The sequence below is a fragment of the Rhincodon typus genome, chromosome 40 (genome assembly GCF_021869965.1).
Source record: "Rhincodon typus isolate 14 chromosome 40, sRhiTyp1.1, whole genome shotgun sequence".
NCBI classification, from domain to species: Eukaryota; Metazoa; Chordata; class Chondrichthyes; order Orectolobiformes; family Rhincodontidae; genus Rhincodon; species Rhincodon typus.
The window spans coordinates 8,605,585-8,620,994 of NC_063371.1; the positions used below are offsets into that span (position 1 = coordinate 8,605,585).

General features: G+C 42.6%; 1 protein-coding gene across 2 annotated transcripts in view; it reads right to left on the minus strand.

Moving 5' to 3' along the window:
• Positions 1-6,005: 6,005 nt before the first annotated feature.
• Positions 6,006-15,410, minus strand: part of LOC109936484 (leucine-rich repeat transmembrane neuronal protein 4-like) — a 175,044-nt gene continuing 165,639 nt past the window's right edge. Inside the window, exon 3 of one of the 2 annotated variants that reach the window (XM_048618433.1) lies at positions 6,006-6,453. In XM_048618433.1, coding sequence (XP_048474390.1) covers positions 6,229-6,453 — 225 coding nt within the window. In that variant the 3' untranslated portion in view covers positions 6,006-6,228. The remainder of the gene's footprint in view (positions 6,454-15,410) is intronic. The other variant, XM_048618434.1, reaches the window with a different exon arrangement.

Here is a 15,410-nt window from a genome sequence, read left to right on the forward strand (position 1 = left end):
GACACATGGTTATGGAAATGGTTGCTGTGCACATGAGTTGGCTTGTCACTCCAAAAAGAGAACAGGCTCTTATTCGTGATGGCCTCACTCCAACTGGCATTTTAATTACGATTGAACAAGTCATTAGCCTCAATGTGGTTGATGGAAGTGTAATGGAGCTGCCCTACATCCATTAGCCGTCTGGGTTTTCTGTTCTCTTCAGTCGAGTGGCACCATCATAGTCCCAGATCATTGTCCTGAAACTTTATGATTTCTGAAACTGTTGTATCTGTGGTGGCTTGGTTCTGTGGTTTAAAGGATCACGTGCCTCATCACCAGGACCACTCTGTTGAAGGAAGGAGGGAAGACTTTTTAAAAACAGAGAGTGCTGGAGTTACTTGACAGGATTGGCAGCATCTGTGGAGAGAGAAACATGTTTAACTTGGAGAGTCGAATTAATTGAGCCGGGTAATGAGTGATGCCTGACTGCTTTCCCAGAGTGTTCTGAGTGTCTGACATCCCAGTGGGCTACATGCAAAGGACATTTATTGTTGTAATGTAGGCACATTTCACAGATGATTTGCACACAGCAAGATCCCAGAATCACCAAATGAATTAATGAATGTGGACAGGGAGAGGAATGCTGCTCAGCTCAGCAGGAGAACAGCTTGTTGTGCCATGCAATCTGTACCATCTCCCTGAAACAGGGCACTGATTTAGCATTGTGTGTAGAATGTGGCTTCCGCGATGGTGCAGCCCTTGCTCCCTCAGTCTGCCAACATTGACTGACGTCTTTGCATCACAGTCTACATTACTTGCAATTCCACATAACAGTGAAGAAAGATAAAGTTCTTGGAGTCTGAAATCTGAAAAGCAATCTGTGGATCAGGAACACAGAACAGAGTCCATGACAATCCTTCTCAGTTGCTATGAAACAAGTCTGCGGGTTGTAAGTCGGGGATATTCTTTTATCCTTCTTTTTGACTCTTCTTTCGTTAAAATCACTTGCGATGCAGAGTGACACTACCGAATCCCACATTTGGCTGAGGTTACCATGAAGGTCCCATCTTCTTGACTTCACCACTTGCCTGAGGCTTGGTGACCCTCAGTCAAACTCACCACCAGCTGTCTCTCTCTAATGAGAGGGCAACCCATATAGTCCTCCTGGGACTCTGCTGTCTTTACTTAGTCAAAGTTAATCTGTGGTTGTTAAAAATAGAACCTTTCGTGCAGTTCCAAAGTGCTTTGGAGTTATTGCTATTGAGGTGTGGGTATGATAGTAATGGAGGAAATGTATCTTGCTGAACTGTTAACAGGAAGCTTTCACAGATAGCGGACCAAATAATTTGTTTTAGTGATGCTTGTTGACGAATGTATCTCTTCTGAGAGAAGTATCTGTGTTGAGATATTAGATAGATGTGTGTGTACAGTCACTGTTTATCCCAACATTTTAGTGATTAACAGTCAAACGTTTATGGTGATGTGAAACCAGTTGACAATGATCCTCATTGCTTATCCTGACACTTGCTTTTTAATTGGGTGCATGGTTCTGTGCAAAGTATTAAAAGTAGAGCATTGGAAAATTCATGCCTCTGTCTGCACTGTTCCATTTCCAGATGCCCTTCACCATTATCAAAAGGGCACTAAAGCAGGCTTTCCCACGTACCAGTCTTCTGTCAATGGTTATGATTCTGGAGCCACACTATTTATGGTGGTCACTTGACCCTTACATGTATTTAATGGGTGGTGCAGAAGCATTATTGAAGGTTTATTTCAGAGCGCATTAACTGTGAATGCATCCGAGCCTCAGCAACATGCAGAGAGCAAAGCTGTAACTACGTGAGCAAAAGCAAAGCGAATAAAAATGGATGAATCAATTGATGCACAAAATCAATCAGACCTCTAATGACAGGGGCTGAGTAATTAACTGATGAGAATGATCCAGTGCAGTGATCAATGAGTATGTCATTTCCTTCCTAGAGCCATTGACCATCAACATAATGTGACTGGGCCTCGTGAGGTCAAAGACTGGAGAGATAGACTCCACAATCTCAGGGAGTTAAAACTGGAAGTCTGGGGAAACAACGTAGAACATGTCCTTTGGGCTTAACATCTGTGAAGTCTCATGTGCTCTAATTTCAATTACAATAAGGAGAAGAAAAGTAATGTTTTTCCATCTTTTAGATGTTCCAGTTTGGTGCATAACACAGTGCCCAACTTGGGCTAATGATGAGAGATTTTTTTTTATTCATTCACATGATGAGGTGTCGCTGGCTAGCTGGCATTTATTGCCCATCCCTAATTGCCCAAAGGGCCATTAAACTCAACCACATTGCTGTGGGTCTGATCACATGTAGGCCAGACCAGGTAACATAAGAGAACATAAGAGCTAGGAGCAGGAGTAGGCCGTCCGGCCCTTCGAGCCTGCTCAGCCATTCAATAAGATCATGGCTGATCTTTTCGTGGACTCAAATCCACTTACCCGCGTTCTCACCGTATCCCTTAATTCCTTTATTGTTCAAAAAAATATCTACCTTTTTTTTAAAAATGTTTACTGAAGTAGTGTCAACTACTTCACTGGGCAAGGAATTCCATAGATTAACAACCCTCTGGGTGAAGAAATTCCTTCTCAATTCAGTCCTAAATCTGCTCCCTCTAATCTTGAGGCTATGCCCTCTTGTCCGAGCTTCACCTGCCAGTGGAAACATCCTCTCTACTTCTATCTTATCTATTCCCTTCATAATTTTATATGTTTCTATAAGATCCCCCCTCAATCTTCTGAATTCCAATGAATATAATCCCAATCTACTCAGTCTCTCCTCATAAGCCAACCCCCTCAACTCCGGAATCAACCTAGTGAACCTCCTTTGCATCCCCTCCAGTGCCAGTACATCCTGGATGGCAGTTTCTTCCCTGGAGGGCATTTGTGAACTAGACGCTTTTTTTTCTGACAATCGATTCACAACCATTAATTAATATCTAAATTCCACATTTTTATTGAAGATAAACCTCATCATGTTGGATAAAGGTGCTGTGACAAATCTAGTGAACGGCATGTTTGTGGCATGTGGTAGTTGCATGTCAGCCAAAGCCATATTGTAAAACAATTGTGTGTTCAGAATACCCCTGCTGGAGAGTATTGATGCAGTAGAACAGGCAGGATTGAAATCACTATAATTAACAGCACTGCAACACAGTCCCAATCACCTTAATTAATAGTTGCCCAATGCAATAGACATCAAGTGGAGACTGGGTGCTTTTCCAACAAGAGTAGTCAGGTTAGATAGTGCGATTGGTTTCTGAGCTGTGATATAATTTAGTCAAATTCTCACTGGAGTAAGAAAGATGAGAAGTAATACGATTGCACATTCTAGAATTCCAAAGGGACTTGCGATTGCCAACATGATGCACCTTCTCTAGAAGCCAGGCTTCAGTTGAAGGGAAACCAGTTTAAAACCGATCAGCTGAAATAAACTTACCTTCAAGTTTTCAACTGGTGGAATAGGATCCCTTGAGAGAAGGTGAAAGTAGTTTGGATTGACTCATGCAGGTGGAAATTTAATTGCTTTATTCTAGACTCTTCAATAAGCAGTTGGAGGTAATGTAAGTTAACATATGGCATTGTCCAGGCGGAAACGGTCCATTTGTACCATTGATTTCAAAAGCTCTCCACCAATGCAGACTTTCTGCTTTCACTTCTGGGTCTGTGACGATCTAGTGGTTGGGTATTGATTACTCTGATTAGTCAACAATTCCATAATCATTACACTATGTGACAACCATGGTGCAGGGCAGAAAGTGTATTTGATTGATTGTGATGAAGGTAATGATACTTCTTCAAGCATTTCAACAATTTCTTTCAGGTTTACAGGAATGATCCTGTGGATGAAGGATTTGTTACATAAGGACTGGGTCTATACTGGATGGAGTTTAAATGGATGAGGGAGGATCTCATTGAAACTTAAAGAATGCTGAGAGGCCAGGATTTGGTGGACATGGAGGAGATGTTTCCACTCATCAGAGAGACAAGGACCCGAGGGCATAGCCTCAAGAGTGAAGGGACAACCCTTTAGAATAAGACCTGAGGGGGAATTTCTATAGCCAGAGGGTGGCTAATGTGTGGAACTCAATGCTGCAGAGGGCTGTGGAGGCCAAGTCATCAAGACAGAAATAGTTAGGTACTTGATTAGTAAGAGGATCAAAGGTTATGGGAAGAAGGCAGGAGAATGTCTTGGCATTCTCAAGGCAGCCATGATCCAATAGTGGAACAGGCTGAATGGCCTAATTCTATATCTTATGGTCTTTTCTGTGTTCTTTCATAGATCTTTATTCTTTTTCCACATTATCAACATTGCGGTCCAACAAGGTGGGAGCAGTTGTTTTGGTTAGTGAATGCTAGTCATGGTTCTGCCATTGCAGGCTCCAGCTTCTCTGGGCCCATCTTTTGTTTCTCCACTTGTACATTGCCAATTCCTTCTGCCTTGCACCATTTGCCCTTCCATCAGTTAATCCCACCTGCCTTCCAGCCTGTGACGAAACATTGCTGGTGTCCTTTCCTCCTCTTTCCCCTGCTCCTCTTCTTTCTAAAAACTGGTCTAACATTTTCAATGATAAGTCATCAGCTTGAAATGCTAATTCCATTGCTCTCTTCATTGCCAAGTCTGATGAGTACTGAGCACATTTTCTGTTTGTCTACTTGGTACATATTAGGGAGGGGGATTTGGTTAGTTCAATTGGCCGGACAGGAGGTTTATTGTGCAGAGTGACACCAAAACGTGGGTTCAATTCCCAGACTGACTGAGATGACCATGAGGGGGTCTGCCTTCTCATTCTTGTTACATGCCTGTCGTATGGTGACCCTCAGGTTAAACGCAACACCACTCATCTCTGTCCAATGAGAGAGCAGCCCAATGGTCCTCTGGGACAATGGTGACTTTATCTGTTCCTCAGAGAATGATTTCTGTTAGACATTCTCCAAATGGTAATTGGGTGTATGAGCAGAAAACCAATACACAAAAGTCAATCAGGCACATCGTCCATTTGCTCCTCTTTCACATTCCCAAAATAGCAATTTAAATCATTCTGGGAAAAATAAAGCACAAGACATTTTAACCTTGCTGTTGCTTTGAAAAGTCAGCAGAAAAAAAAAATCGCAGGTCTGGAACTCTTCTTTACAGCCAAGAGTAAAGCACTTGTCTGATTCACTCATTAAGTAATGTGCAAAACATGGCTGTGGTGGGCCAGATGACCACCCTGCTGTGTGATGGCCGATCTATTGAAACCACCTCCTTTGAAATGAACATCAGATGTCCTTCCCACATATGTATGAAGTGACCATGACAGGGAAGAGTTGCTGTCATCATTGTATGGTGTGTTGTTGAAATGGGTTATTGTCAAACCTTGCCAGGTTGGTTAAAGAGTCATACAACATGGAAACAGACCCTTCGGTCCAACCAGTCCATGCCAAACATAATCCCAAACTAAACTTGTTCCACGTGCCTGCTCCTGGCCCATATCCCTCCACATCTTTCCTATTCATGTACTTATCCAAATGTCTTTTAAATGTTGCAATTGTGCCCACATGGAAAAGAAGTTGTAAATTTGACCTGTTGAAATGTATTTAACATTCATTCAGAAATAACAAGCCACTCATCACATTTGGCCTCATTTAACATGACATGTGATATGAGAATCTGAAATAATCTGACTCCCTCACCTTCATACACTCCCTGGCCATCTTCATACTGAAGTTGGCCACTTGGTCATTCACTAGACAAATGTTTGTCACAGAATCTCCAATTTCACCGACAGCACTTAAGCTTTTTTTTTGGCTAAAATCGATGATATTCCAAGTATTGCTCTGGAGAAACATAGCCCAACTCAAACATTGAAAATTAGGCTTTTCATTTTACAACTAATCACCCCTTGTTGGGGAAAGCATGACTATGAAAATAGTTGACCCATCCTTTACAGTTTTTAGTTTATTTTCTTAAGAACATCATGAGCAGAGTCTTATATTTACATCATCAAATACCAAAGCACAGAAAATCAGGAGGATGTCAAATCTCTGAAGTTTAGCTGTTGTGATTTTTTTTTTAATGGCCACAAATAGTTCAGAGTTGTATTTTTTACCTAAAACTCAGCGAGGACCATTTAAATTCATTTGTCTTTATCCTCCTTTATCTTTTTTTGTTCTTCCAGACTGGAACATTTTGCCCCCAAGTGTCAATCGACCAGCGAGGTATCTTTCTATGGTGAGTGAGGTGGTTCAAGATGTATGTTCGGTATAGCTGAGCGAGCCACTGTGCTAATGACGTTCCGACTCATCGCTGGTTCCACATTGCTGGATTCCAGTTCCTCCTGCCGAGGGGTCTCGTACCGCTTGTGTATGTGAAGAGTCTGATGTGCTTTGCAGTACCCAACCAGTGGCTGATCGTAGTTGTAAAAGGCTGTGATGTTCATGGGCAGTGGAGTCTGTCAGGGGAAGAGAACACAAGTGCAGGTTAGATTCATCACGTTACACCTTACGCGAAGAGATAACCTCTTGTTTCACGCTTCAGATTATTTCTGCATCCGTAACTGGGGAGGGAGAATCAGAGAATGATACAGAAGAGAAGGAAGCTATCTGGCCCATCATACTTGTGTCAGTGCTTTGATAAGGTGATCCAGTTAATATCATTCTTCTGACAATGTAGGACCAAGAATATCCACAGAGTTACAATCCTATTTTTTAACCTTCTGATCACTGCTAAGGCCAAACCTTTGAAGAAGGGAGATATGCTAACGGTCAAGTGTTTATTACAATGAAAATTTTTGTACCCTGTGAGCACAAATATTAATTTATGAGAGCGAAGGGTGGACAGATTGTTTCAAATGAATGAATTCTTACAGATGTGGATGTGCATGCCTAGGAAGACTGATAATGCTCAGAAGTGGGATTTACAAACATATAGTACAAGACTTGCATTTATGTCACACCTTCCATGACCCTAGGATATCCCAGAATGAGTTCTAGCTGTTGAAGTACATTTTGAAGCCTGGTCACTATTGTAATGTAGGAGATGTGGCAGCCAATTTGCACCCACAGCGAATTTTACTCAGCATCAGCCAACACTTTGCTGCCAGAAAACATCAGTAGAACAGGGATGTGGTCGAACCCTGACCTCAAGGCTTTTTGTGGGCTTGCCATGCACATCACAATAGCGACTTTCACTTCAAAAACATTTCATTATCACTGAAAAATGGTCCAGACCCTACTCCTCTGATGCTGCTTGGCCTGCTGTGTTCATCCAGCTCTCCACCTTGTTACCTCATTATCACTGAAGTTCTTCAGAGTGTCCTGAGGCTGTGATGTAAGAGTCATAGAGTCATACAGCATGGAAACAGACCCTTTGTTCCAAACAGTCCATGCCAACCATGTTCCCAGATTAATCTAGTCCCAACTGCCTGTGTTGGCCCATATTCCTTCATACATTTCTTATTCATGTACTTATCTAAATATTTTAAAAACTGTTGTAACTGTATCCACATCCACCACTTCCTCTGGAATTTCATTCCACACACAAACTACTCTCTGTAAAGAAGAATTTGCCCCTCATGTTTTTTGTAAATCTTTCTCCTCTCACCTTATAAATTGGTCCCCACTCTTGAAATCCCCCACTCTATAAAAAGACACCTGCCATTCACCTGATCTATACCCCTCGTGATTTTACAAAGCTTTATAATGTGCATTGTTGGAAGTTGTGATTGAATTGTTATTAAATTCTTATCTTCAGTCTTGGAGCGGTTTCACTCAATCTTTAAAACACTTAGGTCAGCGCTGAATTGAAGGTGGGTCAGGGCCGGAGAGAGGAAGGAAGTGTGGCTCAACCTGATAGTGCTCATCGCCAAGGGCAACAGATCATTGTCCAATGAGAATGTAAAATGGCTCTAATTGGGCAGGTATCTCAAGCCAGATTGCTTTGTCCAAACTTGTCTTACACACTTTGTATGCTGACTGATGGAGTGTGAGATGATTAAAATTAGAGTGCCTACTCATGTCCAACCTCTCCTTCTCAAAATCCTCCCTCAAGGACATATGCCCTGTGCCAGGTCATTTCAAACTGACCTCCTCCCAACCTCTTCCTCGATGGTGTCCCATGGCTGATGGCTCCACATTGCCCACACTTATCTCGCTCTTTCTGCAACATTCCCCCAAACTCACATCCTTCCTGCCTTTTGGCCCCACTTCCTGGCCCAACCTCTTTCTCCACTTTGCCCCTTTGTTATGGACCAGACAAAACCTCTCAAAATATATTAAGAAGGTAGCCTGGACCCTAACCTTTTCTTACTTTAAAGATATGTAAAAAGTTGCATTCCAGATGCAATTTGACTGGTTAAACTTCTTGACATTAACCAAAACACAATTTAATCATACACTATGGTTAAAATATAACAAAAGAAAGAATAAAGAAAAAAAATTTGCTCAGCTGTAACTCCACTGGAAACTTAACAGAATCAAAAATTAGTTAGCTACTAAACAGTAACTATTCTAATGTAACATCCCATACACACACCCTTGGCAAAAGGCAAATTCAAAAAACAGATTGTCTCACATCTAGCAGCCCAGGAGGAAAAGTACATCAAGAGAAAACTCTGAGAAAGAGTGTAGCAGGGAGAGACGAACTGCAGCAACAGACCCAGCAACAACTGCTTCTGAAAACGAAGAAACTATAAACCCTGGTTCTGTGAAAGCTTGACCAGACCCATTTAGGCTGTTTCTATTGTTCAAATTAAAAAAAAGATCAAGCCCTCACAAGCAGTTGGCCTTCTTACACAGTGGTTGGCACGTCTCATTCAATCTCTCTCAAAAAAAAAGCAAAATAACCTCTTAAAGCCATAGTATCATCACACCTTCTCCCACCTCCAAAAACAACCATCGCTGATGAGGGGACCCAGGCTTTGGATAAGTAGTCAACAATTGAAAATTTAATTTTGCCTGGGTTTCTGGTCCATGTCAATGAGGAGTGGGCTTGGTGTTTTGTTTTCCCCTGGATCTTTCTATGATGTGAGGTGAACTAATGGGTGAATCCAGAAAGCGGGTGGAGAATAACATGCATGATTGGTGGGGATGTGGGGAGGGTTCTGGGGGCGAGGTGGGTGTTGGCAGGGAGTGGGGCTGTGGTTGATTGGTTAGCAGTGGTGGGGAAACGGGCTAGGAAACAGAATAAGACCCCATGTTTTTTTCTCTCTCTCTCTGTCTCTGGCCTGGGGCACCCACTGAGGCTAAGGGACCGTTGATGTAGCTTCATTGCCAAACTCATGATATTTCAAAACCGTTCACCCTTTGGTTTTCATTTTCTTAATTATTTCATGGGATGTGTGAATCAGGGGCAAGTCCATCATTGGTTGCCTGTCTCTAATTTCCCATGAACTGATGGACTTGTTTCAGGGGGCAGTGACAGGTCAACCACATTGCTATGGGTCTGGGATCACATGTAGGCCAGTCCAGTCAGAGAAACAGATTTCTTTCCCTGAAGGACATCAGTGGAGTGAGTCCATGAAAAGATCAGCCATGAACTCACTGAATGGTTGAGCAGGCTCGATGGGTCATTTCTACTTTTTGTGTTCTTACGCCCTTATGCATTGAACCGTGTGAGTTCTAATGACAATCGATAGTCCCCATCCCTGAATCCAGCTTCATATTCCAGAACTATTAATAATTTATTGTAATTAATTATTGATTGAACACAAGTTTTACCAGCCGCCAGTTTATCAGTTTAACCATAACGGGAGATGATAATCATTGCTTAAAAGCCCTGCTTGTCTCTGTTGAAAAAAATAAAAGCAAGTATTTGTGGTCTCTACCAGTTGCCATGGTGGGATTTATACACATTCCTGGGCTACTGGTTTGCTAGCCCAGTGACATTCCCATTATACCACCATATTGCATCCCTCACCCTCGTCCTTTTGTTTTGCTTGTGAGTACAATAACTGGTTCAGAGGGAGAGGTGTGTCTGGCATTCTGTTGTGCTGTGGAAGGCCTTGGAGGCTGCAATTGCAGAACACATTCCAGTCAGCAGACAGAGCCACCAGAATTTTATTCCGTGTCGCGGTGGGGTGGGTGGTGCGTATTGTTGGGTTGGGGAGGCAGAGGGTGCACTGTGGTGGTGGTGGGGAGGGACCTGCGGCTTTTTATTCTCGACCTTGACAAGAGGTGAAGGTAAAGACAAGAAAATTTCCATGAGAGGTTACAACAGGACAAATGACAAAGCAAACAAGGCACAGGACAACAGAGAAACTCAGCAGGTCTGTGGAGAGAGTTAACATTTCAGGTCTGGTATCATTTTTCTTCAGACAAAGCAGATCAAGACATACCCAAGCAGTGCCTTTATATATCCATTATCCTTCACTGCGGAATGCTTTGGGTTCTGATTTATAAAAAAATTAAACTTTGAGTATCTCTCTCAGAATCACTGAATTACACTTCAATAACAATATACTTCTTCAGCGTAATCTGGCAATTAATGATGTTTTATGAGCTATTAATCTTTTATTGCTAATCTAAGCATTCATGCATATCATCTAGTGTCTGTCATCTTTAATTAGACATGCCGACTGATTTTTCAATTAAAATATAATTGACATTTGAGTTTTAATTGCATTTTTACTTTGTTTATCAATTTAACCATAACAGGAGATAAAAGAATCAGACCTTGTTGTCTTTGAAGAGGGAACATGCATGGTATGAACTAGTTAAAAACCTTGTTTATCTCTGTCAAGGAAAAAAAACAAAGCAAGTATTTCTATCATCTCGCCCATCCCTATCTCTGAAACCTACTCCATTCCTTCATTCTGATGAGATGCTCTAATTCTGCCCACCTGAAACATCCACAATTTTAGTTATGACTCCACTTTTGGCTGTTGTGCCTTGACTTGACAATGCCCCAAGCTTTGGAATGCCCTCCTTAAACCTCTCTGACTGTCAACCTCACAACCTCCTCCTTCAAGATGCTCCTTGAAATCTACATCTCCTAGCAATCACTGACATCTGTTGATGTGGTTCGGCACGAAATTCTGTTTGATAATGTGCCTGCGAAGCGCCTTGGGATGTTTCTCTGCATTGAAGAGGCTATGTAAATGCTGTTTATTGCAGTTGGTCCACTTGGACCATTCCAAAAGCAGGCAAACTTTATCTCAAACAATAAAATAAAAACTCAAAGAGCTGCAGATGCAGGAAGTCAGAAAGTAAAACAGAAATCGCTGGGAAAGCTCAACAGGCCTGTTAGCATCAGTGGAGAGAAATCATAGTTAACATTTCAGAACTGAATTTAATCTCACAGTCATTCTGTCAACTTGTTCAGGATCCAGATCCATTACAGTGCTGGGAATCAAAGATCAGGTAGATTGGAAAGCAGGCAGTTTCCTTCTCAACAGGAGACTCTGTTCCTCTTACTCTCACCTCATCATTGGACCCTTCTAGCTTGGAAAAATATAGATTTTTTGTTTTGTTTTGTTCAAAGAACTCCTCCTTATTGAATGCGTCTGTAAGAGCTTGTTCCACTTGATTGAGATGACATTTGCTGACTACTTTTCTGTGTTTTTGGAGGCAGCCCAAGCAATTAGGAAGGCAGATGGTACATTTTCAACTATTACAATGCATTGGAGTTCAGGTTTAACGGAGTTATGCTCAAACTGAAAGGGATTTGATGAGACCACGCTGAGGGGTTGCATTGGCAAAATGTTTCAGCCTGTTCATGGAAAGAGAGAAACAGTTGCCTTGCAGGTCATGTCATACAAGTTCACAAAGATGGCCTGAAGGTGAGAAGGTGGGGAGTCATGGAGTAAGACCAAATTTGATTTATTGTCGTCGCATGTACCTAAGTACAGTGAAAAGTTTTGTTTTGCACGCAGTACGGGCAGATCATAACATGAAACGATCACAGGGTAATTGAACAGAGTGAGGAATACAAGTTATGGCTGCAAAGAAGGTGTCCGAGAAGCAACATTAGATTTGAAACTTGAGAGGTCCATTCAGAAGTCCACAGGCCTGTATTTTCAAGAACTTCGAAGTGATCATATTAAAACAACAACTCACAGAATCCCTACAGTGTGGAAACAAATCCTTCGGCCCAACAAATCCACGTCGACCCACAGAGCTTACCACCCAGACCCATCCCCCTATAACCCACCTAATCTACACATCCCTGAACACTACAGGCAATTTAGCATGGCCAATCCACCTAGCCTGCACATCTTTGGACTGCGGGAGGAAACCGGAGCACCTGGAGGAAATCCACACAGACACGGGGAGAACGTGCAAACTCCACACAGACAGTTGCCCGAGGGTGGAATTGAACCCAGGTCCGTGATGCTGTGAGGCAGCAGTGCTAACCATTTGATCACCTCTGAAGGGGTGTTTACCTTGGCTCAACAGTCCCAAACCATGGGTCACAATCTCAGAAGAAAAGGTCACCCATTCCAGACTGAGGTGAGAAGAACCTTTTTCACTCAGCGGGTTGTGAACCAAGGGAACTGTCCATCCCAGAGAGCAGTAGTTGCTCAGTCATTGAGTATACTCAAGACAGAGATTGATAGATTTTTGGACACTAAAGAAATCAAGGGATCATAATTGGGTGGACAAGTGGAGCTGAAGTAAAAGATCAGCCTTTGTCATATTGGTTGTAACAACTGTGGTGTGTGCTCCTTCTTGTATATACTAGGTTCTCAGCTTTTAGATAGCTCCCTTGGAAATGTTGTGATTGATTGACCACTCATGGTCATGTATTTCCATCTCCTCCTCTCCGTCCTCATTCTTCTCTTGCTTTACATTGCACCCTGATAAGGTTCCTGTAATGACCCTTTGGTAACAGTCAACCGAACAGTGTCTGGCCATCAATTCCACAGAAGTCGTGTGCAGCTCCAAAAAGTTCATTCTCCACGTGTCTCCACAGATGCTGACAGACCTGTTGAGTGCCACAACCAGATTCTGTTCCAATAACAGTGGGAATAACCTTTTCACGGTTTATTCTCTCAACCTTTTCAAGATTTTCAATACTGCATTCAATCCTCTCCATAGCTTTCCCTGCCTCAGACGTTTGGTAAAATCTCATTGCGGCTACACTCTCCGATCTTTCATTTCATCCCAGTGAATCCACAGACACAGTTCTGATATGTCCTCTGTTGATAGATTTCACACACCCCACCCCACCAAACCACATACAGTTGTCTCACTGACCTTGTAGGCTTTGGAATAAGATTTTTGTCATGTACTCGAAGAGGCATTGCTGCTTTAAACTCCACTGGAGCAATATTTACACACGAGGTAACAAACTTGAGATTTACGAACACTTTGAAGAAGAGGTAACCAAACATTAATTTTGTTTGTCCTTAGCACAAACTCTGACACAAGAACTTAAGTTCCATAAAGTTCGAAGGAGATGTGAGGGGCAGGTTTTTTACACACACACAGTAGTAGGAGTATGGAACACACTGCCAGGGGTGGCAGTGGAGCCAGATACGATAAGGACATTTAAGAGACTTTTAGATAAGCACCTGAATATACAAGGAATGGAGGGATATGGACCAAGGGCAGGCGGAAGGAGTTAGTTTAATTGGTGTCATGTTCGGCACAACATTGTGGACTGGTGGGCCCATTTGTGTGCTGTACAGCTATGTTCTATGTTCTAAAGTAGGAGCAGGAGCAGACTGTGAAGGATCAATGGCCATTAAGTGGATTGTGCTGGCAAATTAGATCTTAGAGGACTTTTTTTTTTCATCGTTCACAGGATGTGGGTACCACTAGCTAAGCAAGCATTTCTTGCTCACTCCTAATGATTAAGAGTCAACCAGATTGCAGTGGGTCTGAAGTCCCATGTAGTCCAGACCAGGTAATGAATGCGGATTTCCTTCCCTAAGTTAATGACCGAGTTAGGTTTTTATGACAGTTAACACTCGTTACATGATTACCATTGGAGGGACTTGCAACTCCAGATTTTTACAGAATTCAAATTTCCCCATCTACTGTGGTAGGATTCTAATCCTGTCTCCAGGGCATTAACTAGAGGTTGTGGATTCGTAGCCCAGTGATATTACACTATGCCATCACCTCCCCTCGTGTGATAGCACGGCAGGGCTGCTTTTTGGTTGAGATATTTCACTGAGATGCTGACTGCATTCTCAGAGCCAATGAGAAACAAGGCACTTCTCCTGATGCCATGCTTTAGGTCATCCCTCAACCAAGGGAACATAAATGGTCCCGTCATGTAGGTCAAATCATTTGTGGGAGCTTCCTGCACAATTTCCCCCTGTTCCAACACTGCTCAAGTGTGTTAATTGGTGCCAACGCATTATTGAGAAGCCTGGTGTTCGGGAAATGGTCCACGTGAATGCATTAGTTTATTAGGACAGTGACAACACTTTCAAGGTTCTTCACCTGCAGCCAAGCAATTTGGGATACCCTGTGGTCTTCAAAGGTGTTGTAGGAAAGTAAGTCCTACTTTATTGGATGTCTGCCTGTCAAATTTCCCTGCTGTGTCCTCTATTCAAACCAAAATGGCTCCAACCATAGGCGACATGGTGGCTCAGTGGTTAGCACTGCTGCCTCGCAGTGCCAGGAATCCAGGTTCAATTCCACCCTCTGGCAACAGTTTGTGTGGAGTTTGCATGTTCTCGCTGTGTCTGCGTGGGTTTCCTTCAGGTGCTCCAGTTTCCTCCCATATTCCAAAGATGTGCAGGTGAGGTGGAATGGTCATGCTAAATTGCCCATAGCATCCAGGGATGTGAAGACTAGGTGGATTAGCCATTGGAAATGCCAGGTTACAGGGATAGGTTGGGGAGAGGTATGTCTGGGTGGGATGCTCTTCGGAGGGTCAGTGTGGACTCAATGGGCCGAATGGTCTGCTTCCACATGGTAAGGATTCTATGATTCTAACCAGGAGAGACATGTCTCATTGTCTTTCATGTTACACCACATTGCATCCAAGCACTTGAGTCTTTCTGCAGTGGCTGAGTTTCTTGGCTTGGCTACAGTGTGTAGATTGGTAGGTATGTGAAGAAAAGTCACCTTCACTTCCGGAGTCTGCAACATCCGAAATACATTGCATGACCAGAGTGAAAATGTTAGAGAAGCAGAAACAGCTCTTGTTTTAAAGTAAATCCTGTTTTGATCCATTCAGCATTGCTGCAGGATTTATAGTGTGCTCCATGGGACTCCTTGGTCCTTGGTTACCATTTCAAAAAAATATCATAAATCAAACCTGTTCCTCAGGGACATCTGGATGTGAAATATTTGTGAAGATGCTCAATTTCAATTAGCTATGAGTCAGCATGTTAAGCTGGATGTGACAGCAGTCCAAAACTGGTTGTGTTCTTCACAAGTGTATTTTAATAATTGGTTTAAGAGTATAAGAAATACTCATCCGGGAATGGAAATGAACGCTGAAATAATTCAA